This window comes from Aulonocara sp. 'chitande type north' Nkhata Bay, linkage group LG11 (genome assembly GCF_057382095.1).
Source record: "Aulonocara sp. 'chitande type north' Nkhata Bay isolate Kocher_YH1m ecotype deep benthic linkage group LG11, A_spYH_male_GT1.1, whole genome shotgun sequence".
NCBI classification, from domain to species: domain Eukaryota; kingdom Metazoa; phylum Chordata; class Actinopteri; order Cichliformes; family Cichlidae; genus Aulonocara; species Aulonocara sp. 'chitande type north' Nkhata Bay.
This window is the reverse complement of record NC_141354.1, coordinates 18,874,218-18,901,329: the sequence shown is the minus strand read 5'-3', so window position 1 is coordinate 18,901,329 and position 27,112 is coordinate 18,874,218. Positions and strand designations below refer to the sequence as shown.

The following is a 27,112-nucleotide window of genomic DNA, read 5'->3' as shown; positions in this document are numbered from 1 at the left end:
CATACGGGCTCAGTCACTCAGTGTTTAAAAAGAGAAAGACCTATGTGTTTAAGGATTTTTGATTTTGACTCAGACAAAATGACATGGATATAGTATCAGTCAAGCAAACTGGGCTGCGTTTCCAGCAGTAACATGGGTTGGGAGAACAAGCCAGCCTTTGTTATAAAGCTTTAGTATCACAGAGAGCAACCATTGTGCTTTAGAAAAGCCTCCTTATGGTTCATGTCCTCAGATTGTAATGGATCCTCAGCCCCAGTTTAACAAATGCAAGTGACTCCGGCCAACAGTGTATGCATTTCAATGGTCCTGGTTACTGCAAACGAACCAACTCATCAGTTGATCAAGCGTGGGACCAAACACCGAGAGGAAAAGAGGACAGACTTTTGAGTCACTGTGTGTCACGTCTTGGCCAAAGCACATTGTTTATTGTGGACACGTAACAATATAAAAACTCAACTGTGTGAATTTTGAAGCAGCTCAGACAATGACCAGTCCTAAAAACCAAAGATTAAAATATCAACAATCATTACAGGCCAGCAGAAAATAACCACAATACCAAAGGAGGGGGGGGGGAGAAAAAAAAAAAAAAAAAAAAAAAAACCCACATCCTCAAAAATGAATGCAGAGAAACAGAGTAATCTAGAAAACACTGGATGCACAATTCTCACTTTACAGATGTTTTCAGAACATTGTGGGATTTTTGTTTGTCGTTTTTTTTAAAGGCACTTGGGAGTGTGATTACATTCCCTTTCAGAACAAAGAACAAAAAAGAAAAACTACATATCTTTGGTCCGTATGAAATTTAAAAAATAAAACAAAATAAAAGCCAGGGTATGAAAACACCACCAGCTTCATTGTCTGCTTCCTCAAAAATGCACACCTGACAAAGTTGTTTTTTTTAATACTTAAAGATATTATCGCTACATCTCAGAAATGACCAGCAATCTTACAGATTCTTCTCTTGCAAGAGAAAACAAGTGGAAAAAAAAAAATAAAAAATTAAAAAATGAAGAAAAAAAAAAAACGAAAAAAAAACTTGTCGGCTCAATCAGATGTACAGCAGTACAGGATTGTTTTTATAAAGTCACATTTGGCAAATGGGTTTCATTATTGTTTGTTTTCAGTCCACATCCTGGACAGAGCGATGCAGTGGAGACACAGTGACCTCCGCGCCCTGACACCAGCTCAACTGCAGGGCAGCCACGTCTGATATGAAGCACTGCACGCGGCGACCTGTGGCGGCTGCACGTGTGCAATATAATAGTTGCTGAAGTTTATGTCCTGCACATACGGCGCTGGCTGGTAGTAACAGGTCACATTGGTTACCGTGGGGATAGCATTCTGCTCAGCCAGCACCTTCAGCGCCAGCATGGAGATGAGGCTGAGCGTCTGGCGCCGCTCGTGGCCCATCAGACACACTGTGCTCTCGTTCACTACTTGGTGCAGAGTCGTGAGGCACTCGTACCGCTTGTGCTCCATCCCGGCGAAGTGGTTCTGCAGATAAGCCTCGAGCTTTCTCTGCTGCTCACCTATGTCGGGGAAGTCAATGAAGAAGCGCGAGCACATGTAGCGCTGCATCTGTTTCATGTCCGCCTCTGACGAGGGTCTGAAGCCTCGCACGAGCAAGTGGCAGTACTTCAACAAGCCACCCCCTCTGATTTCTTCAGGGGTGCGAGTAGCTATGGTCCTCTGACACAGATGTTCCATAGCTTCTTTGAAGTCCCCGTACACGCTTTCGCCAATTACGGTGGGGTGAAAGCTCTCAGACATGGGCGTCTCAGAGCAGCGGTCAAACAAGAGCAGAGAATCAAGGCAAATCTGGAAGGAGTCTACACTGAATTCAAACTGCCGCCGTAAAGAGTCCACAAACTTAAGCTCCACGTTCTTGCCTGTGTTGTTGGACAGCGAGATGAGGCTCCAACGGTCCGTGTCATTGCAGACTTTCACAAGTTTCTGCACATAGGCCTCTTTAAGGGTCAGTGCTGTGATGCGCTCCTTAGAGACCCCGGCTGGCAAGAAGTCCAACAGGCAGTCCAGCACGACGTCTTTCACCAGACGGAAGGCCTGGTCATCTTTCAGCGACACGCCAAAGATCAGGTCGAGATCCTTGTAGCCTAGTCCCGTGTCCTGATGGAGCACGTGGCTGGCAGCCGAGCCGTTCAACCTCACATCCTTAACATGCACACCTCTTTCCTCCAGCCTCGCTCGCACAACCTGGACAGGGACGAGACAAATACAATCTTATTAATAACATACAGTTTCCTTGAACAGGAGGCGAAGGTAATTGCTTCATAGGATCAAAAATGGCATTTAAAAAGACTCAAGTCAAATCAATAGCTGGCATTAAGGGTCAATAGCCTTTCCTTTGCTCCAGTGATCAGCACATATTTAAACACAGGAGTCTTCTCTTTGTGTAGCCACATCTGAAAAGGATAATCTACATCATCGCTATTAGGTGCGAAGGGAAGGGTCGGAGTCCTTAAATAAGTCATCAAAGATTGATTGCGCTTACATGCCCAAAGGGAAATGATACCCCACATGCGCCATAAAACATTCTGTTCTCAAACATTTGGAAATATTTAAAGAGTCGAGTGGTAAGAGCTGCAGCTTCCTTGTTCTATCCGTCAGTCTATTTGGGAAGTTTGCTGTGCATATGCCTAATTAAAGTGACAGACGCTAGAGATGATTAGGATAAGAGTGTAAATATGTGCTTAGCTGACTAAATGTGTTAGCGGCACTTTGACGTCACAGCATTTTGGGAACTGAAACAGCCGAACCTGCTACACAAATTAGTTGTTACGCCTCGCATGCAATCCTAAATCTTCCTACCGGCACTAACCTGTCAGATTAGTGTCTGTTGACAATCCCTCCCATGGTGATCAGATAACATGACAGTGCTATTTATACATACTGGGTCAGGCTACAGACTGACAAACACTTGAAGACAAGTCATCCCATCACACGGCGGAGGAACAAAATTATAACTGAAACCTAGAAGCGTTGCAGTTGTTTGGCCATAAAGAAGCTCCAATTGGGTTCAAATTCCATTTAGAAGCAATGATAATGTTTCTAGTTTCTTCTGTGACCAACCTGATCTGCCAATCACAGTAAAATTCACTCAGCCCCACACTGAACTCCTTCCTTTGCTCCTACATGCTTGGATGCAGGTGAGTAGTTAAGATCCCCTCGCTTCCCCTGGAAGCCCAGGTATTATTCTGCTGGCTTAGGATCAAATCCTTCCAGAAAGACTCCAGCTCCATCTGAACTAGTCGGTCTTTCTTTAAATAATAATGAAGAAAGGGCATGTGAAAATGTGTGTTGTTCATTCATAAACCCTGAGCAGAGCATATGCTGTTATCCTAATTGATGCGGGACTCTTACTCCTGCAGGGCTTCATGATGCTGTATCGGACACAGCATGTTTATACCTCCAACCCCGCAGCTAGACAAAGCCCCACACTCACTCATGCCTTGTGTGATGCATAGCATAAAAGGTACTCACCTAGATCAATTCAAAAGACAAGGATAAATAGCCTTACTTTATACATCTTGCCAGGAGGTTCATTAGCTTTCCCTACATGAATCATAGATGCATTCTACGGGGTTTCCATGAGTCCAGAGCAAGCCTGAGAGTCCCCTCATCTGGGTCTCAAACCTGCATTTAGGCCTTTCTGCATGTTAAATGGAGCATTCATCTTTTCCACAACCACAAGCATCAAGCTCCTGGGCTCGCATGTTTGCTGAGCTCATCTTGAATATGTCAGTGAGTAAATTACAGAAGGGGGGGGGGGGGGATTCTTTAACAGCTGTATGCACATTTTGAAACTCTAGCATGGGATTTTCTCAGCACTTTAATGCATTGCCAACAAACTCAGATACACCACAGGGGAAGTGAAACGTGATCCAGCCACAATGCATTAGAGGCTGGAAATGTGGAAGCCGTTCAGGGCCATGCTAAAGCCAGCATATAACAGGTTTCCCTCTGTCTGCTGTTTGAATATGACGGAAACCAACGCTGCATTTTGACTTTTTATGTGCCAGTAAATCAACATTAAATGCTACAAAGCAAAAGGATGAAGTAAGCAGACATGCAGGAAACTTTTAGAACGTTTGACACAGTAATCTGCTAAGGAATAAACAGCACTGCTCCAAATAGCAACGCAAAGTTAGCCCCAGAATGAGGAAACAAAGCAAACAAAATTATGTTATGGAAATACAATTAAGCAAGGAGGGAGCCAAGGAACCGAGAGGGTTACATCCTGAATGGATCAGTAGGCCACCAGAGGACGGTGAGGGGTTTCCAGTGTTCAACAGAGTACAGCACTGTTTGTTTTGTGGTAGTTTATTGTGCCATTAGTATTTCACATGAAACTAGAAAGAAGAAAATACGATTTTTTAATTTAAAAAAAAAAGACGTTGCTTGACTGAGAGGTCCTGATTGATATTAATAATTTAAATATCATGAATTTGGCTCAAATTGAGCTGTCAATATAAAAGTGAAACATTTTATCATTTTATTTTTTCTTAATTCTCTCTTGGTACCTGGACAATCTGGCGGGGCTGTACGGAGAGCGTGGGGAAGTTTCCTCGGCCGTGGATGGGGATAGCCTCGCCCAGGATCGAGTCCAAGCGCTGCACCTGATCCCAAGACAGCACGCAGAACCGCCGACTGTGATCCGACTCACCAGACATGGCGTTGTGAACTTTTAAGTCCCCCCCACCCCGAGAAAGAAATCAGCAGAGTGTGAATCAGCGCTTCCTCCCAGCTCAGCTCGGTGTCTTCAAAGTGCGATAATTCCTGTGTGAGCAGATCCGGATATTATTACTGGAGGCAAAAGACCGGAGAGGAAGAAAGAAGGGGGAAAAAAAGTTTCTTCTCAGATGTGGATGTTTCAGTGGGAGCCGCAGTTTCCTCCTTTCTCTGTGCGTGCTGCTGAAATCCGGTCAGTCTGCGAAGGTCCAGAGGGTTTAAAGGCTCCTCATTAGCATGAGCCCTGTGATTGGCTGCTGTGTTTGGTCATTGATTATGGATGCCCTGCCCTGCCCGCAGGGAACACCCTTCATGTGACGTACTTGACAGCTCGGTGAGTTCTGCTCCATCTGCGGTGCAACCCCGCATACCATCAGGGTTTTCCTTCAAACCAACACTCCTGGGATCTGCATCGCTTCAGCTCCGGTGCTGCTAGAAATATTAGCTATTAGTGATATGTCATAGATTAGATTACAGTTGTGCAAACACGACACACGCATTTCACCTTGCAACCTTTTCAAATTTCTTCATGGGGAAATATTTGCAGAGCATACAGGATGTTTTTGCTGTATGCTTGCGTCTATATTGTCCAATTGATCATGCAATTAATGATCATGCAAGCCTTAAGAGCAATCATAAAAAAAAACCGAACGAAGTCTGAGATTTTCCTGGAAGCTCTGCGGACTCAGCTTTGTATCTTTGCAGTGATAAAAGCACTCTCATACCCATTCCTTCTTGGCTTGTGGCTCTTTAAAACAGTCTAGCTGTCAGCAGTTGTATATCTTCTAGTAGCTCTTACTCGAGCTCTGTTTTTTTGCTTTGTCTAAACAAAAAAAAAGTAGTAATTTACAAACAATAGAAGGAGCGCAAAATTAATTTTTATGTTGCAAATTCTTACTTTCAGTTCCCAATTTGGGAAATACGTGACAAACTACATCCATTATTCAGCAGCTTGTAGAGGCGCATTTATCAGCAACAACTTAAAAATAGTCATTTTCTGTGTGACTTTATCAGTTTCTTGCATCATCTTTGCAAACTGTTCTTCACAACATAGCTTCAGTTCATTGAGGTTAGCAGACATTTGCTTTCTCTTAAGGTCTGCCACATCATTTCATTCAGGTTAAGATCTGAAATCTGACTGGGTCATAATCACACCTTGAATATTTTCCCTTTTCAGCCATTCTGTTGTGGAATTGCTGCTGTGCTTAAGTTCATTGTCATGCTGTGTGACACAGCATCAGCCTCACATTTGACTCCAGAGTACTTTGGTTTATAGAGGAGCTGGTCAACTTAGTGACTGCAAGGTGCCCAGATCCTGTGGACACAAAACAAGCCCAAATTATCGCCCCTCCACCACCCCTAGCAACAAACAACCATAATTTTTTTAGGTTTTTTGTCATTGTGCTGTCATGAACGTTGACATTTAACTTGCTAGCTGAGGCCCGTAGAGTCTGAGATGAGCTTATGGATTTTTTTGAGGTTTCTCTGACCTATTCTGAGTCGTCCACAACTGGGAAGACTGTGTTAACGCAAACATGAATGTTCCAGACCAGAAAACTGTGAACACACTTGCTGATGATCCGTTAACAGAGTTCATTTAATCTGCACCACCTGGTTGCTGCTTACCCTCCTAATTCCTAAGAGTTCAATTCAGTTCAATTCAATTCAAGTTTATTTATATAGGGTCAAATCCCAACAACTCCAGGCATTATACTATAAGGTCAAGGCCCTACAGTAATACAGAGAAAACCTCACCAATCAGCCAAGCCCCATATGAGCACGCACTTGGTAACAGTGGCAAGGAAAAACTCCCTTTTAAAAGGAAGGAACCTCCAGCAGAGCCAGGCTCAGGGAAGGCCAGCTATGTGTGCAACCGGCTTGTTATTGAGGCGAGGAAGACAAGACAAAAGACTGTAACCCATTTTATAGATTTTGTTTCTGACATATTACAGTCTTCTCAAATAGTTGTGAGTCTTCCTCACCCAGGCCTCTGTTATAGCCAACAAAAATACTTTTTTCCATCCAAGAATTTGTTGATAAAACATGTCAATCTATTTTTTTTGTTTAAATCCAGAGGCTGCTTGTTAGTATTTGAACTCTAATAGCAGGCTGTGAACACTCAAAGTTCTTGCTTGCTCGGCACTCATTTATTTATTGCTGTTATCGCTGTTAGAGAAAGTTTAAAGTGGAAACTTGATATGAGAGTCATTTATTCAATCACCGATTTAATTTGCTCATGGCTGTGCTGGTGTTTATGAAAAGACTCAGATAATGATCTTTTTAGATTAGACTTTTCAGTTCCATTGCTTTCTACTATAGTCTCCTTCCATGCTGAGCTGATTGGGTTTTTATGTGATTTGGTGCAGATACAGAGTCATTCCACTGATCTCAGCAGAACATTTGCAGTCTTTCATGCCTAATACTCTCTGCGCTAGTCAAGACCATCCACAAACTCTTCCGCTTTTTACTGGTGTGGACAACTGCCACATTATTGTTGCCTTTAACTGTATATCCTGTTTTGCATGCAGCCTATTATGTGTTTAAATGCACTAAATAGCCCTTAATGAGAGTCCTCACGCAAATGTAGACATTACGCACAATAGCAGACATTACTCTCTCAGTGAAGGCCCTCAGATTTTCTGGGTATATAATTTGTCAGTGAACAATACAGGCAATAAGTTTTGCAATTTCCTCTTTTTAAGATATATCATCATTTATAAAATCCCACACGTCACATTGTCTGTCAACTCGGGTTGTTTGTGCACCTGTAAAATGTTTACAAGAGAGTAAAGTTCATTTCAGGATCGACCTGAATGTGTTTTTAGTAATGAAGCAGTAAAAACAGGATGGCTGGGAACACGCGCAGGCAGGCACGCACATTAAAACGTCTTCCCAAGACGTATGTGTACCTGTGTTCGGGTTCGACCACTACTCGGGTGTTGCCAGCAGATGCACAGCCGGAAGTAGATGCATAACCCTGCCTCACAAAAGCTCCCAGAGGTCAAAGCGGGAGTCGGGCTCATTCATTTAAGACATCGTGATGTCGACATCTGGGCAGAAGCGTCCCCAGCTGAGGGTGTTTGCCGGGTACTGAGGTGAGAAAACTGCGTCATGCATCTATAAATAGCCCACCGTGTGGCAGCTGTGCATCCTGGGAGCGGAGCCAGCATCCCCCCTGAATGTGAAACACTTGGCGACGAGTGAACAATGAAGGCAGATAAATGTCAGTTCACCTGACATTCTCAGGTTCCCTCACAGCCCTGTGTCAGCGGGGGGAGCCTTTTCTGGATGAGAAGAAAAGACTTTAATGCAGTGGAACAAAAGGACATCTTACACAAACCGCCTGTATCTGTACAGCAGCTTTTATTTCCTACCTCACCTTTTGTTAATTCATGTCTTTGTTATTGTAGCCTCCATTTACACACAAGTTTGACATCCTGGTGGAACTACGGCAACTGAGACTGTGAGTCTTGTAGGCGTGGTGAGATAGCCTGTATTTAAACACACCTTAAACAAATGACACATAAGACAGCTGTATTTCCCACTTTAAACCACAATCAAATTATCTGATATCATATCTCACAGTACAATAATATTGAATGGGTTGCATTGTTGTATTTTGTCATGTTTCTCAGGTCTTTGTCTGAATTTCTACGAACATTATTGCTAAGGGTTGTCTTATTGCATTGGAGTCACACTGGGTTAAATATGTACACTTGGGTTTTAAGGGGTATTTATTATTTTCTTCTTTTTTTTGGGTTGTATGGAAGCCCCAAACGCAATTTCATTGTTCTTGACAATGACAATAAATAAATAAATACTAAAATACTAAACATTACTAGGAAATCTGGCAGCCATGAGTGCACATTATTAGAATTTAAATGAAACTCTATTCAAGATATTTGTGATTTTTTTTATCTTTAATTACTTCCATCCTAAGAGGCATCAGATAGCGGCCGCTGTTGTTGTCAGACGCCTCAGCGAGTAGAAGATGAACAGTGCAGCGGAGTGAGCTCGTCTCAAGTGAATGGGACACGTTTGGACGTCACAGGATGTCGTAAGAAGCGGCTGGAAACTGATGTTGCCACAGTGATCAGTTGTGTGTGAGCACAGATAACAGCGTGCCTGTCACAGTGGATGAATTGTGTCTGTCAGGGCCCCCAAAGTCCAAGTGAATTATTTCCCCCATAGGAGATTTCTTTTTCTCATTTAACACTGAGCACATTCAGACGTGTTATACAAGATCACCAAGTGTCTGCTATTATTAGAGAGGGCGTCACATGTAACTTTGGACAGTGTGGCTAAAAACAGCCATGCAGCTGTTGCGTGTGTGACATGACACTGCAAGTGTGATTTTGAATCAAAATCTGCTTGGATTGTTGCAAATGAATTCACCCAGTTTCCGTTTAGGTTTTCCTCTAAGATCAACCTGCCACAGTGGCAGATAACCTGCCTATACAACCTGGTTGAGCTGACCAGTCAAGCCGGACACCGGGACCTACCTGAGATAGAGGGAATGTGTGATAAGAGCAAGTTTACTTTTCCAGATTGCTCCATATGAAAAAATCTATGGCACTGCGGAGTGAGGTTACGCAAGCGGCTGTGCGGCTGACGTCAGGCTCCCTCTGTTGCCTGCTTGATTGATTACAGTAGTACTAAAGTGAACTCTAGTGCACCTGGAAAAAATAAAGACACGCCAAAACACATTCAAGGAGCTTTGTGCCGCACATGCACTCTCTGCTCTGTGCACACACGCACCTGTCAGATAGGGAAAAAGCGAAACTTTGAAAAAGTAAACACATCCTTTTACTCTACACCTTCTGTTGTGGCAGACCTCCACTGCCTCGTTGTAACCAGGCTTGTCTTCCCACTGGTGTACTTAATAAGTCAGGACTACAAACACTGTACGGTGAACAACACACCGATCCTGTGAGATCAACACAGGAGTGAAACCAGTTCTCAGACGTAAATTTTATAGGCCATCGAGCAGCAAGGCTCCACCAGCGTGTCTTGAGGACTACCTGCTGCCATGGCACCCTGGTTAGCTGGTATCTCTACTCCATCATCAGGTTCTTCCTCTTGACTCTGCTTCTTTCACCATCTCGTCATCATATTCTTTCTCTGCTGCGTGGATCCCACTCCTAACACTACTTGTGACGAATGACCATGGAGTAGCAGGGCTCCAATCACTGCAGGGAGAGTACAGTCCAATTTTTGTTACTTTTACTTATCAAGCTTCAGTTTACAAGCTTAACGTGGCAGCTCTGTGGAGCACTCATGGCCTCTACCAGCAGTAATGCTAACAAAAAGCCACACTTTTCTCAACCATGTGATAATCAGTTATTTTTGTGGCTAATGTTGTCTCCTTATCTGAAAGTCTTTATCCACCATACACTGAATAGCTGCTCGATAAGTAATCAATAAATATTTTAGATTTTTCATGTGTCAGAATGTGCGAATGTTTACCTATAGTGCAAAGTGACCAGAGAAACTTCCACTATTTGCTAAAACAAAAATGTAAATTACTCTATTTATTGCATACACTATTTAAACCGTCAAAGTATTTCACTTGTGAATGATAATTACAGCAGGAAATGTTAAAATGAAGCAAAGATCAGGCTGTTTTTTTCCTTTTTGGAGATAAGATTTACATTTGGGCTACGTCTGTGTTTACAGTGAGGACTCGTGAATTAGGGTAAATATTTTGGCATGAAACCTAAAAAAAAAACAATATTTAATTCCCTATAAAAGACAGAAAACATATAAAAAGTTTAAACTAAGTAATTTTACTATTTCAGGAAAAATATTATCTCATTTTAAATTTGATGAAAAGGTGTTACCGGGGTTAAAAAAGCAAGTGGTTCTAAAAAGAAACAGCTGGAGGAATATTTTTCAACTAATTAGGTTCATTGAGTTATGATTTACTATTTTTTTAAGAAAAATGGGCTGGAAGTAGAAAAACTGTTCTGTGGTCGGACCAATCAGGATTTAGATCGACATATGCTTCGATCCAGATGACATCTTTCTTAGTGAAGGCCTTTTATATTTCAGAAAAACAAGGCTAAACTGCATACAGCATGGCTTCATGGTAGAAGAGTCCTGGTGCTGAATTGACCTGCCTGGAGTCCAGACCTTTGACCAAGCAAAAACATTTGGAGTGAAATGAAGCAGACCCAGGACTGTTGAGCAGCTAAAATCACATAAAAGACAAGGATGGGACAACATTCCTCAGTTTCCAGATGTTTACAGGATGCTACGCAGTAGCAAACATGGCCCTATACCAACTTTTCTGAGACACATTGTTGCCATCAATCAAAATGTCAATTTTTTTCTTGAAATTGTACATTTTTTTGATATGTTTTCTTTTTCTATTGTGAATAAATATTTGGGTTTGTGAGTTTTAAAAATCTTTGCTTTCAAGTTTATTTACATTTTTACAGCATTTTAACTATTTAAAGACATTCTGACTGTATTTTACACATGTTGATAAAGTAAATAAAAACCTTCTTTTTAAAAACAAGAGGGCTCCCAATGATTCACAATCATCTACAATCACATTTGCCAAGAATATGTCTTGCTTTTGAAGTTGCAAAGGGCACAACCCTCTTAAGCCAGCTTTGACACATGGGTCCTGTCTGGTCACAGTCCAGGATGTAACTTGGTGGAGCGGTTATTGCATAGTTTAAGTGCTCTGAAGATCAGAGGTCAGAAATATTCTTGGACTATGTGTTATGTAAGCCTTGTCTCACGTTACTCTCTGATAAAGCGAGGTAAGCCTGATAAAGTGGTTGGAAGGTTCAGGCGCTTATATAAAAGAAAAAAAAAGGGAAATCTAAATCAAACAGCATCCAATGTTTGGAAACATTATGTGCATGGAGGCTAGCAACAGAGCCAGACAGGAAACTCCTTTAACTTGAAATCTTTCCAGGAAATCAACTTCCTTCTTTACGTGATGTAATAAAGTCTGAGAAAAGCATATGGATGGCTTTGTATGGATTCCTAGTTAACTGTAGGAACGGGCAGGAGCCCACGTGGAAATGCAGGAATGTACGAGTGTCTTGGACGTGCAAATAGCTTCACCGAAACTTAAATCGCCATGACCCTGCCCCAACCTCAGCACACAGACTGGGTCCCTAAATGTTACAAATGTCCTCATCACATGCAGCTTTCCTTACAAAAGAAAAGAAAAAGAAAAAAAAAACATTGCTTAACTTCACTTTCCAGTTTCTCTGATGGTGAATGGCTGGTATCATTCTCCACTGATCAAACACAAGCAACTATACTGGAAGGACGTAGAAGCAACTCGACAGCTGCCAAGAATGCACATCCACTGCTGAGTCAACAAATCCCAAACCATAAAAGCATATAAAATAAACATGTTCTGTTATTTTCTCAGCACATGTGCCTGGCTTTATATTAAAAGCCACCAGGGGAAAAGAGCTGGCTGCCTACGCTCCCGGTTGCATTTACCAGAAGGAAGAGGGAACCCCTATTTAGCAGCAAGCTCTGATTTCATTCCCAGAAATCCTGCTCCTCGTGTCCCTATCCAGTAGCTGACAGACTCAAACTCTGGTTGAGGGGAGACTTTTTTTAATTGTTTTTTTAAAAACAGCGCGCCAGAGACAATTTGTGTCAGCATACTGTTCATCTGTGGGGTTAAGCAAAGCGGAGATACAGTATATGGATACAGCAGCACAGCTTTACCCGAACGGTCGATATAGTTACCCAAAGGAATAAAAAATGATGTCGGCAGCAGTTTCTTAGATTGTCAGGCTAGATCTGACTTAGTGAAGCTTTTGAAGGAGTTGCTCTTCGGGTCAGAGAGGGCCAAGCTGGATGTTTCGAGAACTTTTATGACCAAAAGGCCAAAGTACGCTTGGTAGATTATGAAGTGTTTATGGATATCGAGAAAAAAACAAGCGTCTGAATGAAAACAAACCTGGCTTGTTCGTTTGTTGGTTTTAAAGCTCCGCGTGAGGTTTTCTGGGCGATTCATATATATATATATATATATATATATATATATATATACATACATATATCCTTTTGTAATCTTTCCTTTGTTACATAACTTTCAAAGTTACACCGGCAAACATGATAAGGAATATGAAGCATGGAAGGTGTTTCTAAGCTGTGCTGGACTACATCGGGACATGTTGTCTGAGTGACTATCTATCCATTTGTCACCTTGACCCACCTTTTCTACAGTGTCACTTTATTGTCACTGCTCCACAAACCTGGGCCATGAACAAGAGTGTTAAGTTCAGCTCCCCTTTACCAGTTGTTGTTGTTGTGCAACCCGCATCTCTACGTGACCCCAGTGCATTTCTGCAGCATGGCAGCTCTTTTACTATGTGATACAATAACAAATCCTGCACTGAGAATTTGACTTCAACCAGGAAAATGTTCTCAGTGTTAAACTGTGAAAGGCAACGCACGGTTACATGTTATATTACACACAAGAAGTATCTCATGGAAATTACAGTAGTTGAGGAAAAGTACTCAAGTTTAAGTAAATATTGTAATTATCTTCAGGTAGCAGGTAACTCCAAACAATAAAGGCATGCAAAAACTGCAATATGTAACAATCAATATTCTCTTTACATATTGATTCCATTTTTTTCATGTAGTTTTCAAATAAACTTTTTAAAATTGTCTGGCTTCTTTAGGACTAACACAGAGCTTCAACAGTAAAACAACAGCAGCAATCATCATCATCATCCAATATGAAAGGCACTGTACTCTGGCAGCTGATATACTCAGTCTTTGTTCATTCCTCCAATAGTTCAACATCACTACAAATATTCTTAGTTCTAGCGCTAACATTGTGTTTGATGGACAAATGGGTAGTGAGGAATGTGAACATAGACACATTTCTGTCTGTTGCATAAAAGCAAAGGTTTTTTTTCTCTTTTCTTTCTGTGTTATTGACGTGTGGACATGAAGTGAGATCATCCAAACATTATCTACAGAAACAGTTTGGCCTCCAGTTTAACTGCTTGGTGAGCCTTAATGTTGTGAGAAGAAGAAAGAAAAAGACTAAGCAACCGAAGCGTTTCTCAACAATGATTGAGGCCATATCAAACAGTCCTTATGATAAGAGCTGCTGTGATAAGGTCTGACCCTATGGTACCCTGGTACACTAATCCACCTCCATGGCACATATTCAGGTTTCCATGCCGAAGCTTTTTCCACTTCACAACACAGAGCTGATGTTTTTCCTCTGCAGTGATGTCTCCTGTGTTTTTACTTATTCACTTCTTCAATCTGTACACAGAATAAAATATCAGATGTTAAGATTGAAAAGACCTGGTAGAAAAAGATGAGGGGTTTTTGTGAGATATGATAACAGAAGCATTTAACCTCCGAGGACCTGGCGTCCGCATATGTGGACATCACATTTTGGGTTATTTAGACCAAAATACTCAATTTTGCTCTACAAGGGCCTGATATCCACTTACGAGGACATTATACTGCTACTGTCCTATCTAAATTTTAAACGAATATCCTCATATGTGGCTCTTATTTTTCTTAGAAACAAAGATTAGGTTTTAAAAAATCTATTAATTCTTTGTTTTTACATTAATCAGCTCCCAATCAGCCCAAATATCAAAGAGAAATTAAAAATGCATGTCGTGGAAGAGTTCGGGTCTTAGGAGGTTAATCAAGAGCTACAGTCTGATAGTTTTGGGGTGTTTTTATGTAATTTGGCTTCTGTACATCATCACAGTGAATTTTAAATCAAACAATCAAGATGTGACTGTAGTGCTGACTTTCTGGTTTAATTCAAAGGGTTTTTTGGACATTTATATACACAGTCCCCCTACTCTCAGAGGCTCAGTCCATTGACTGCCAAAGAGAATCATTGGCCAGGTGAGGTCTGTATCCTGGTTATTCAATGGCAAATTCAGATAACATAAAACACAACTAAAGTGCACAATGACAGGATTATTTTCCATAGTTACGAGAAACAACCTCACAATATATAACCAATTTAAAAACATTCTCAGGGAGGTAAATATAAATGGTAAATGTCAAGGTCGATCGAGAGACACCCTCCTGAATGGAAATACAGAGGCTTTACAACCAAGTGCAAACCTCTGTTTACGCACAAGAACAAGAAGTGCAGATTAGACTTTGCCAGAAAATATCTCAGCACAACTCTGAAAAAAAAAACAAAGAACAAAGAAACACAAGGTCAAGTGTTTACAGATGAATGCAAGATTAATTTTTGTCAGAATGTTGAAAAGAGGAAAGTTTGGGGACGGAGAGAAACAACTCGTGATCCGATGCATATCACATCTGTCAAACATGGTGGAGGCGGTGTTATGTCATGAGCTGCCTGTGTTTATTGATGATTTAACTGCTGTTAGAAGAAGCAGGGTGAATTTTTAAGTATGCGGAGCTATGCACTCTGCTCAGGTTCATCCAAATGCTGCAAAACTGATCAGACTTCAGAGTTTCTCGAGGCAAAAAAGTGTTATATTCTTCAGTCACATGCCTGATCTCGAGCCGGCAGAGCAGGTTTCCAATTATTGAGGTCAAAGCTGAAGGCAGAGAGACCCACAAACAAGCACTATCTGTGAGCGGTGGAAGAAAAGGCCTGGCAGAGCAACTTAAGGGAGAAAACACAGCGTTTGGCGATGTGCATGAGGTCTGTCCAAGTCTGCACTAAAATCACGTCCCAATCATTTCATTTGAGAAAAATTAACATTGGTTTTGGGACAATGACACTTTGTTTTTTGTATATGTGGCCCAGTCTATAACAAGCATTGGTCAGCGTGAAGTGGACATAAAGGCCTCCTCCTAACTGTACATTCATACCTGTAGCCCTGTACTGACCATTTGACCCATCTCCACTCTGTGAGCATAGCTTCTAAGTGAAGCAGACTAAAGCTTCAGATTATCAAACACACCACTGTTACACCCAAAGGAAGTCCCAGTAAACAAATAAGTACTGAACAAACTGCTCATGTAAGGTATGTGCGAAGCACTTAGTGTCAGCCAGGACACATGAGTTGGAAAATCTTCACATGGTTGGAACATGTATTAGGACGTAGTACAGCTCCTAGTTTTCTTGAGACATTTTCACAGCATACATCCAGCATTCAGAAATGTTAACCACCGTGTGCCTGTTACTCTCTGGATACGGTTGTTTCATGTTTCACTTGCAGTGGCAACAAACTATTCTCGCTGGCAGCTGCACGTTCCTGGTTTATTCTGCTCAGCGCAGGGTTAATTATATCCAGCTTCACTGCCCAGCGCGGAGATGCACTTTTAGCTCAGCGGTGATGCTGACAGCAGTCCTGACTGTGAATCACCTGTTGTGTTCACAGAGGTACTTCACTTCTGCTTCGGTCAGGTCGGTGAGCGATGAGAAAAAGGCTTGTGAGAGGGTGACACACAGCTGTGCACATGACAACAGGACCAAAGTTGGCTCGGGGAAGAGGAACAAGGCACAGTGAATCATGTAGTGGAGGACATCCAGAGATAAATCATGGTGGACAAATTCTTTTTAAAAAAAACTGGAATTTATTAGTTTTAAGTGAAGGAGCGAACTTTCCCTGGTGTTGCTCATGGAAACTAAGAAAAAGTCGAGCCTTCAGATCTCAGCTCACTGTTGTAAAAGGACAAGTTTAATATCTCTATAAAGTAAAACAAAAAGCACAATTTTAAAAAACAAAATAATAAAACACATGCTCTTATTCTGAAAATCGGGAATTCACCCCTGCTAACTGGGTGGCCTGCCTCTGTGCCACACCAGCTGGGGTTAAAGAGCGTGATAAACCCCAGCAAGCGAATAATCACCTGCAGCCAGCAAGGACTCACATAAACCAGCTACACTTTGATGACCTGGTACCCTCATTAGATTTGTTAAACATTATTTCCAAATGCTGATTTAATTTTTTCATCTTCTGCAAACAATTTTCAGTCCTCTACGCCACGAGGTCTGTGGTCAAAATGCAACCCAGCTGCTGAGGCTGTGATTCCTTAACTTTCTCCATCCGCATGACACTGAGCCACAAGTCTGACCATCTGCTTTAAGTCCACTTAAGATACAGGTTGTTGTACTGCCATGCCAAATTCCCTTCAAGTCAAATGAGGTAATATTTCAACTGTATATAAACAACCCAAGAAATCCATATAAACTATCATATTTCACCCCAAATATGTTGTTCAGTTTTGGAACAGTCTGTAATTTGTATAAAATCCTTTATCTCGATCCAGCAAGTGCTTTAGCATGATTTTATGCATTGAGTCTGTTATTTCTCCCCATTATTTCATGCTTTTCTCTTTGTTAAACACTGAAATTTTACCCAAACCTAAATGAAATTACTTTTTTAAAACTCGTCACTTCTACTTCACCCCAAAGTCTTTGCAGGGCGATCGCTGATTGGAAATTCAAATTTTCTGCCTGAGGATGTTACCAGCAAATATTACAAGCTTTTGTTTTTTACTTTGTGACAAAAAGTCTCATTAGTCTCTAAGTCAACTTAGCGCGTGCAGTTCCTTGCTACATAAAGGGTTAAACAGGAAAACACTAATTGTCACACACACTGTATATACATATATTTATACACACACATACGTATGTATATAAATATATGTGCATGTGTATACAGAGCAACATTTGCACTCATCTGCACAGCAGTGGCAGCTGAGTGCTGTCAGTCTCTGGCCTCGGCTGTCACTGTCAATCCATTGTGAATACATTTATAGCCATCAAGAAATTTTTCTTAACTTTTATATTTCGGTTTTAATAATTGCAGACAAAATAGTTTCTTTAAATGCATGAAAAACTGAAACAAACAAAAACTTTCTTCTTAGCACTTGGGGGATTTTATGACAGTCCACTTCGTGGCTGCAGTTTAAATATTTGATATAGATTTGGTGGGAGTGAGTTTTAGCTCAGATAGACTGAGTACAGACATCATGTTTGTTTCCCCAGACAGTGTAGTATGTTATGCGTGTCTGATTTTTTTCCTCATTTAACCAGTACATTAACCTTTGTGTTATCACATCTCTATAACTCTGTTATCATACGAGCAATAAAAAAATAAACCAACGCAAAAAAAAACAACCCCAATCCGTCTTTCACTGCAGAACTGTGTCAGCTGTTGTACATGCTGTGTTTCTGATAAACACACCTCACACATGCTTTTTATTACTGCATATCTGGCTGTCTGATCACACTAACAGAGTGAATGAAAGAATGAACCTGCTTTTAGATTAGATTTTGACATTAGCTTGTTTAAAGCTATTGTAATGTCATTGTGTAGAAGGTTTTCTTTTTAACTGAAGACGGGAAAAAGAAAAAGAAGAAAGAAAAGAGTCCCAATCACTAAGTCTGATGATATTTATTGATCAAATGTTAGTTTCACTGCTACACCATACAAAATACAAACGTTTGTTCATACAAGCGCTGCTTGTAGTCGTCTACTCTACCTATGAGTCTTGATACTGATATTTGATAAATGAATGACCCACTATGGCGATGTAGTTCTTCACAAACTCACAACCTACTCAGTTACAAAATGATTAAATAACACACAGAAAAGCCTTTCCCCTCCCTAACCGTTTCACTCAAACTGTTGTACTCATGTGGTGCCCTCTAGTGGCACAAAGCTCCTGCCGCCCTCTTTTAAATAAATTGCTCTCCACCGTCACAGAAAGGGGAGCAGGTTTCATGCTGTCAATGTGGACGAAGGTCAGACACGAAAGAGGTCTCATCCACCCATACATCGTTCTGCTAAAATAGTGCCTGCAGTAATACACAGTCTTCCTGCTCTTAGGCAAAGACTGAACAGATGCTCACCCGTCCCTAAAGCAGCCCAGCAGATCACAGTAACACTAAAAAGAGTGATAAATAGCACTATCCATATCCTGGTAGGAAGCAGCAAATTTGATTTAAATACTTTGATGTCTAAAGTATGAGTAACAGACTGAAGAATAAAAAAATAATATGTGGAAGCTATTTCCTGGTAAAACCCAAACAAACCTACCCCACCTTGCCCAGGTTGAATTTAGCTGTCCATATAAACATGACAAACTTCCAGAAAAATGTCATTTCTGATATGCAAGACATGCAGAAGTAAATAATAAATACAACAAAACCCCTGAAATAAAGACATTAAAAAAAACCAAAAAACTAAATTGTACCTTGCCCATCCTTCACGCTCGGATTATTAATGTATCTCCAAACTGCTAAAACCGCCTGATTACACTGCGATCATGTACATCTAAACAGGAAATGACAGGACATAACCGAATCAGACATAAGGCCAACTCTTGAGTTGATAATCCTGATATAGTTAATAAATAATCCTGAAATGGCTCGCTATCCAGAGCATACCAGGTCGGCAAGTCCAAACTTCTTGCATCCACAGTTGAAATGTACGTAAACCCAGATTTTCATACCCGTTTGCATAAGATAATAGCAGGAACTTAAACACTGAGGTTCTGCTGAGGTTGTGGAGGCATGTTCTGGGCGTCTTAAAAAAAGGTGTTTAAAAAAATATCTCTATATTGTGCTTCCAAGTGTTACTTAAATTCTGAAGGACACATACAGTGTGACACTGGTGGTGCAACTTAATCCACAACTCCTCACAATGACGTCTTGACGAAACAAATCGCAACATGCATGACCTCCACAATGAAAGAGGTTATAGCCAGACCAGCGATGAGCAGCGCAGCCGGACAAGTCCGCTCAGTGCAGTGGATTAAAGCCAGTGTCGGGTGCATCCCCTAATATCAGTGTGGTGTGGCTAAGCGTGGGTGAAGGAGAAGCCAGACGGAAGGCTGGATTGATCGAGTGCAGTGAGTCCCTCTTGTTGCTTCGGCTGAACGGGGGGCATGCAGTGGCCGCTGACTGGCGAGCTTGCTGCTGTGTGCAGCCAACAGACGGCGAAGGCTCTGAGGTTGGGGCTGCGCGGCTAGAAACATTCAGGACCTGAGGGGTAGTCTTTGGGGTCCCGGGGGAGCAAAGGACAGGAAAGTCTGAGGAGTGGACCACCCTCTCCAGCACATCCTTTGTGCTCTGAGTGCACTGCGTGAAGAAGAAGAAGAAAAAAAAAGAGCAAAATCAGGAAAGGCAGGAGCAAAATGTGTTAAAAAAGAAGCCAAGCTGCGAATGGCATGAGAGTAAAAACAGGACAGGCGTGTACACAAAATTCTGCAATCTGATTTAAGGAATTAGTTTGGAAGTCATAAGAAAAGTGAAAGCAATGGGAGCTCTGATGGCAGCGCTGTGATAAGATGGAGAAGCTTGGAGGACGTGAGTTCGATGCAGAAAATGCAATTAGAAGGCAGCCAAATATGGCAAAAGGTTTACAGATGTGCACGGAGAAGCTGCTTCCTGTCTTTTCTTCTGGCTTGAATTGGGAGCAAAAAGGAGGGTAAAGATTATGCAGACTTGTATTCGACTGCGTCTCCGTGCATCTCATGGCAAAGAGGAAAGAAAATCAACTGTTAAGAGGTGGGTGAGTCAAGCAAATGTTAATGAATGGTAGTGAAGCATGCATATTCACAAATATTATTCACACCATCACCACAAACCAGTAACAATATCTGCTCCTGTTTAGCTTTATATTCAAAACCACAGAGATGGCAGCTACAGCAAACAGAACTGCAACTGTAATGTGAAGGACGGAGGCACACAGCGGAGGCAAGTGAAGAGATGATGGGAGTGGTTTAAGGTTCAACCCTAGTCTTACCATCGACCATCTATATGCAGCAGTGACCTTCAGGCTGTGCAGGACAAAGAAAAGTCCTGACAGTTCTCCTCCTGGCAGGGTGGATACAGTACAACACTGAGTGTTAACGCTTTTATATAGACAGCAAAGTTACAGGCGTATATACACACGTGTTCATTCAGAAGGACAACACAACCCCCTCATTCCCAAAGAAAAAAAAACTCAGACAGGCACAAAATAAAAAGTAAACAAATCTCAAAATACAAAAATACTGTTTATTTAAATACACAAAAAACAAAACTGTTATTGTACGAGTGCAAAAAATAGAAATTCTTTTAAGATTATGGCTAATAACCTGCATTTGATAAAATAATACACAAATATATTCAAGGCATGATTTACCAAACACACTAAAGGAAAGCAGCAATTCTGTCCATCAACTGTCATTACAGCATAAAACCAGACTTGCAGCAGACAAAACAACATGTTGAATTCTCTGGCAAAAATAACCACATATTAAGGTGTTTAGTGTAAACAGCACAAATTAATCGTTATGTACATCTGCAGGACTCAGTGGTGATTTTAACGCATAGTTAACTGGTCATGATGCCAAACAGTTAAAAGAAACTTCACTGGTGAGTTTTCGATTTAGTTTCTTCTTAGTTTCCTTAATCAGTTCTGCAGTGACTGTCTGGCTCTGTGTTGTGGGTCAGTTCTGAACCATTAAAACTCAGCTCTAGTGAAGCTGCCGTTAAAAGCCAAATGCTAACCACCCACTTTCAAATAAAAAAAACTAAATAGATACAGCTTCTCTCTGGCAACAATAAAAAGCGCAGCTCTGGCCACTTTGCATTTGAGGAACCATAGCTGGAAGTTTAAAGGATGGAGGAGCAACACATTGGGAACTATGGGACAGTCAGTATTTGGGAGGGATCACAAGGTTTTTAATCCCTACCATGTTTGCATCATTCTTGGCCCTGAAGGGGGGCAGCTCTATATCTGAGGCAGACGCAGCAGGGATCGGCTCATCCAGAGGAAGGAAACCTCTTCTGTCGATCAGACTGGAAACCAGAACACAAGATTGTTATGATCCACCAGGGTGTAAACTGCATGTGTACTTTAACACCATTCAAGTCTCTGCAATGATACAGCTGCAACAATGCACAACTACATGACACCATGCTGCCACTGTATACAAAAATGGCCTGAACTAATACAATGACTTATGGTCAGAACCTAAGAGTGAATCCCAATATTTACAGTGACTTGGAACACTCAGAGTCACTGCTGAATCTGCTTTAAACCATTACACCATTGGCAGGATGAAGCCTCGATGCCACTGGTGTAATGGTTGGCAGGATGGATCCATGCATTCGTGCTGTTTACACCAAATTCTGACCCTCCCATCTAAATGTTGCAACAGAATTCAAGACTCATCGGAGCAGATTACATTTTTCCAGTCTTTTATTGTTCAATATTGAACTTCTGTGAACTTCAGCTTCCTGTTTTTAGCTGACAGAAGCAGCAACCCGTGTGGTTTTTTGCTGCTGTGTCAGGTTCAACGTTTTATGTGTTCAGAGACGCCCTTCTGCTTAAACTCCGTGACTATTTGAGTTACTATTGCTTTCCTAGCTTTAAGCAGTCTGGCTATTCTCCGCTAGCATCACCGAGTCATTTTCACCCACAAGACTGCCGCTCACTGTATATTTTCTCTTTTTTGGGACCATTCTCTGTAAACCATACAGACTGTTAGACATTTGCATCAACAGGCTAAACAAACAGTGTGTCCGGTGAACTCTCCATCTACCAAAACACAGCAAGAGGTAGTCATGTCAAGATGAAAACACATTTTATAGTAGCAGAAGCTGCTCTAAATCAGCACATACAGATATTAAACGAGATGTGAATGAACATGTTCCCTGGAATACAACAAGACATCTGCTAATCAGAGGGCAAGTTTGGAGGGTTATCCATGCAGCCAACGGCGGGGTACCAAATCTTAATATGACCTAAAGCATCAAAAAGCTCAGAGGCCGCTTTGTGTTTCTAGACTGCGAGTTGTTAAGGTGATTAGTGAGACACAAGGGTGAACTTGATGAAAATGTGTGAAGTGATGAGGAGGACGTCTTTACTCACCTCGGAGGCATGGGGCCGCATAACGTTACGCAGCAGTTAGTTATAATGCTGTTATAAGTGTATGGGTTTTCAGACTCCTCTGCACCCCTTTTACTTGACCAGGATCCCTTTATCTGCATGACAAGTAAGCTGTGAGCTCCACCGTTTTCAGCATTTTATGTGTATTTTAACAAAAATCAAACAATCGTGAATTCAGCTTTGCCACGTCAGAATAGCACTACTCACATCTTCATTTGTGGTGAGATTAGAAGCTACTAAGTAGGTGTGAAAGCCTGAGAGGCCCAAAATAGACCAGATGGAGAAGAAACAAATCACCAACTCCACCACAGTGCACAAAGAAAGTCAAGGTATAATATCAGTTGTTGAAATGGTAACCAAAGATCCATGATGTTTAAAGATAAACAACTGTCATTCATGCATGTCTGTAAATTGAAAATATCTCCCCACTGCTACATTCAAATCTGTGTTGAGCATTTTTCCCTTCAAAATAATCTAAATATCCAAAATACCTTAGCTACTATAAGTATATAAGTCAGTCTTTACAGAAAAAAAAACAAAAAACATGCTAGGTATGTCTCTTATTTAGACACAGAAATGTTTCGGGCAATAACATAATGTCTTATATGTAATACACAGCATGTGGAAATCAATCCACAGTCATCTGTGACTGTGACTAATGGTTACGGCTATAATTGTCTCACGAGACATGAGGCAGCAAACTTACTAATAGACAGCAATCACACTAAAAGCACCTCTAACACTCTTATCCTATTAAGGGTGGGCATAAGCTGAGGAGCAGCGGGAAGTGCTTCGACTGTCTAACACAGCAGAGTGACAGACAAAGGATATCTTGCAGGGCTCTCTTCAATGGCTTGAACGAGGCTTTTACCTTCTTGAGAAACTGGAGAGAAACATCAACATCAGAGACAGAGGCATGTTAAAGTCTTTGCTGGTAACGTGACAGATACTAAATGTGTTTAAGTACTTACGCAGGGTGATGTGTGTGATGACACAGCCAAATATAAAAGACGTGAGAAAAGACAGGGAGATGATGAAGCTGTAGAAAAAGCGGTAATTGCGTTTTCCCACACAGTTTCCCACCCATGGACAGTGGTGATCAAATCGTTCTGGAGGGGAAAAGAAAGCAAAGAAAGCATAAAGTTACAGTCATTAATTTCAGTGACAAACTACAAATCTCTGTGGATCAATCTAGTGGATCTTTTACAAAATTTCTATCTGCATTGACACATCACACGCCCATTCATGTAAAGTGGAAGCAGAGAGCGAGAGGGCTGGTTAAAAAAAAAAAAAAAAAAACTACAAAATGATCAACACAGTGGCAAAAAGTAACACCAGAGGTTTCTTAGCTGGGACAGAGAAAAGGGTGGACTTGTTACTAAAGGTAAAACGTCACCACGAAGCATTCACAGCAGCAGAAAACACAAACCTGGACTCATCTCAGAGCAAATACAGCAACATAAGAGCAAACCAGGAGCATTATGGAAAAGAACAGTAAAGTGATAAAAGCTGTATGAGCCTAAGTGTTACATTTACCCTAATTTAATGACTGATAAAACTTAATCAGGCAACAATCTTGGCTGTCTGAGCTTTATCATTTTCAAACTAAAAGAAAAAAAAAAAAAAAAAAAAAAAAAAGGGTTTTCCAAGAAAAGTGGTGTCAGCAGTGTTTCCCAGCAGATCTGTACGGAAACATAGAAGGCATAACACAGAAAAAGTCATTCATTTAGGTTGTATCCTAAGAAATGAGGAACAAAACTCCCAACTTCCTCAATGTGTGCATAAGTGATTTCAAAAGTTTAAGTAAAATTGTAGAAAACCCAATCAAACTAATAATCTTTCCAACCTTTCACAATAAAGCGCCATCGTAGTGGTACAATCCCTTCACAGGGAGCAATGTGAGGGGAAGGTACTGAAATTTAGGACTGAAAATACAGTAACCTTTGTAGAAACAAAAATTATTATTTAATTATGTACTCCCTGAGAGTTTGTTAGGAATAAATTCTGATTTAAAACCACTGCCTGCCAAAAACATACAGCTCATGAGGCAGATTTATGAGCTTTTCTTTATGGCATACATGGAGAAGTAACAGTTGTTACTATCAAACTCTTTATTTTACTAAAATAATGACCAAATGCTAACCACCCACTTTCAACTACACAGATCCTGCATATATGGCTAAACTGATTTGGCTACTTTAAAAAACAAATGTCAGGTCATGTGTTTATGGGTTTCACTTCTTTTTTTTGTAGGCTCTTGGTAAATTTGAGGTTTCAGGCTATTGTAAGTATAATGTTGGAACACGCTCAAGGAAATGTATTATCATTCTGATATTTAAACATTAGTGTTCCCCACTAAGATAAGCTTCATTATCATTGTAAGCACAAGCATAGAGGCAAACATAAACAGTCATACTATTAGAATGAAACAGTCATAAAAAAAAATAATGTTCTATTCAATCATAAATAAATGAGTAATAATCCTAATAAAAGCAGCTTTAAGAATGACATAGGTAGGCACTGGATATAATAGCAATATTGCACTTTGCACTTAAGGTAGATGGATTTGGGATTCCATGTGTAAGTTTATTCTCACCTACACAGTTGTCGCACAGGCTGCAGTGGGAGGTGCGAGGAGGGCGGAACATCTTACAGGTGAAGCAGTATTTGAGCTTTACCACCTGTTGGTTGATGAGGATCTCCTTTGTCCGCGGAGGAGGGCGGTATGTAGAGGATCCTGAGGTATCTTAAAATAGACATGTACAAGGGGGAGACACTTCTTTAAGGTGTTTGCATTTCAGCAAAACAGCTCAACCAAGTAACTTCATAAAAATGGGGAAGTCAGTAGAAATCAGACTATACCAGGCCTTTGTGCTCTTCAACCATGACCCAGAGTAATCAGCTTAGGTTTGCAGCTCAGCAACAAACATGTCCCTCAGACACCCCACCCCACCCCACACACACACACACACACACAGATGGAAAAGCTCTTTCATTCCATCTGTCCCACAGTGAGTAAGCTGGAACTACATATGCCTCACCTATCTGCCGCTCTATGTCTGCAGCTTCATCTGGAGTGGCTCTGGGTAAAATGCCTGGATCGGTAAAGCTGGTTCTCAACAGGGAGATGGCCACAAACACAAAAAGCACCCCGCCGATCACAGGTATGAAGATGGTCAGGTGCTTCACCAGGAACGGGCAACTATAAATGTATATTCACATAAAAAGGGGGGTATAAACTCAGACGTCACAAGACACCCTCGAAAATAAACACGTACATTTCGACTCACTCAAATGCAAAGAAAAGGCCACAGGTGACAACAATAAGGCCCATTGTCAGAGGAAGGATACCGCTCTGTCGGGAAAGAATGAGTCGCCCGTCGCAGAAAAACCTGTTCTTCCCGGGGAACACTTCCCATTTCCTCCGGGGCGACTGTGCCTTCTTCTCCCCGAGATTCTGCGCCGACAGCGGGGTCACCGACAGTGCCTGTGGATCTATCTGCTGGTACTCGCAGTTCTTCATCGTGTAAGCGGTTCGGAGGTAGCTAAAGGCACACACAGATAGACCTCTCTTTTCTCGTCGTGTTTCTTCTTTTAAAAAACGACAGTCCTCTCAAGGGTCAGTCAGTGTAACTTTATATTTTGCTTCTTACTTTCCCATCATGAAAGCTAACACTAGCTAGCGTACCAACAAAGGCATTCTTCTCCGTAGTTCACAGTCTGAATCAACCCCCAGGTTGGCGCGGGGTTAACTACCATGTTTGGTAGTTAAATTAAAGCCAAACAGAAATATGACTGCCCATGCTGTCAAATTAACTAGCCTCAATTAAAAATTCAACCCTCACAGAGGAGCTTCCACTCCAACGTCTTCACGGGAGTTCCTTTTTCTTTCACAGTCAGCTACCGTACGTCATGGCGTCATCGTAACGTCATCACGTACGTCCTGATGATCCATAATGGGGAAAACGCGTCTACTCTGCACGGAGATGACAGGAAGATCAGTGGCAGGCGCGATGATAATCTGTTTTTATTGACACAGGCTGTGTTTTCTCTATACTAATTTATACCCGTGCCGAAAATAACATTAAAAAATGTTGCATAATTTGTTTAAACAAACATTTGTTTAAAATATGACATTTTTGTTTCAGTGTGTTTGTGATTAGGTTAATGAAAGAAAAATTGTATTTAACAAAAAAAAGCAAATCATCTTCCTTTAGTGCCTCCATTTCACCCTGTCTTATCCTTAACACCCTCTAATCACCTCATTATGCCCTTCTAGATCCACAAATCTTCTCTGTGGTCTTCCTCATGCCCTTCTGCCTAGCAGCTCCATCTTCAACATCCTTTGTCCAGTATATCCACCACCCCTACTATCCTTTCTCTAACTTTGTCTAACTGCTTTCGTTATCTCTACTCTTTATATCTCTCCTTCTCATTCACACACACATATTCTGTCTTGCTTCTACTGACTTTAATTTCTCCCCTCTCCAGAGCATACCTCTACCTCTCCAGGCTCT

The 27,112-nt window shown here is 41.3% G+C and overlaps 2 protein-coding genes across 2 annotated transcripts; both read right to left on the bottom strand.

Annotated features, from left to right (window-relative positions):
• Positions 1-388: 388 nt before the first annotated feature.
• Positions 389-4,938, bottom strand: tent5ba (terminal nucleotidyltransferase 5ba). Its single transcript, XM_086310916.1, has 2 exons — positions 4,542-4,938; positions 389-2,214 (listed from the first exon to the last, which is right to left on the bottom strand). Exons 1-2 carry the CDS (start codon positions 4,689-4,691, stop codon positions 1,186-1,188), a joined length of 1,179 nt encoding a protein of 392 aa, XP_086167042.1. The 5' UTR covers positions 4,692-4,938; the 3' UTR covers positions 389-1,185.
• A 13,153-nt stretch (positions 4,939-18,091) lies between these two features.
• On the bottom strand, positions 18,092-26,549 carry zdhhc18a (zDHHC palmitoyltransferase 18a). The gene is made up of 9 exons (XM_086310915.1): positions 25,886-26,549; positions 25,637-25,797; positions 25,192-25,341; positions 23,567-23,704; positions 23,427-23,478; positions 22,803-22,905; positions 22,578-22,690; positions 21,397-21,502; positions 18,092-19,795 (listed from the first exon to the last, which is right to left on the bottom strand). The coding sequence occupies exons 1-9, from the start codon at positions 26,116-26,118 to the stop codon at positions 19,457-19,459; spliced, it is 1,395 nt and encodes a 464-aa protein (XP_086167041.1). The 5' UTR covers positions 26,119-26,549; the 3' UTR covers positions 18,092-19,456.
• Positions 26,550-27,112: the final 563 nt, after the last annotated feature.

Bases quoted from the DNA above. Each gene is read 5' to 3' on its own strand.
- tent5ba (XM_086310916.1), bottom strand. From the start codon at position 4,691: ATGTCTGGTGAGTCGGATCACAGTCGGCGGTTCTGCGTGCTGTCTTGG. The intron at 2,215-4,541 runs GTACCAAGAGAG...GTCCCTGTCCAG, and splicing joins AGCCCCGCCAGATTGTCCAG to GTTGTGCGAGCGAGGCTGGA.
- zdhhc18a (XM_086310915.1), bottom strand. From the start codon at position 26,118: ATGAAGAACTGCGAGTACCAGCAGATAGATCCACAGGCACTGTCGGTG. The intron at 25,342-25,636 runs GTGAGGCATATG...GTCTATTTTAAG, and splicing joins AGACATAGAGCGGCAGATAG to ATACCTCAGGATCCTCTACA. The intron at 23,705-25,191 runs GTGAGAATAAAC...TTTCCCCTCCAG, and splicing joins CCTGTGCGACAACTGTGTAG to AACGATTTGATCACCACTGT.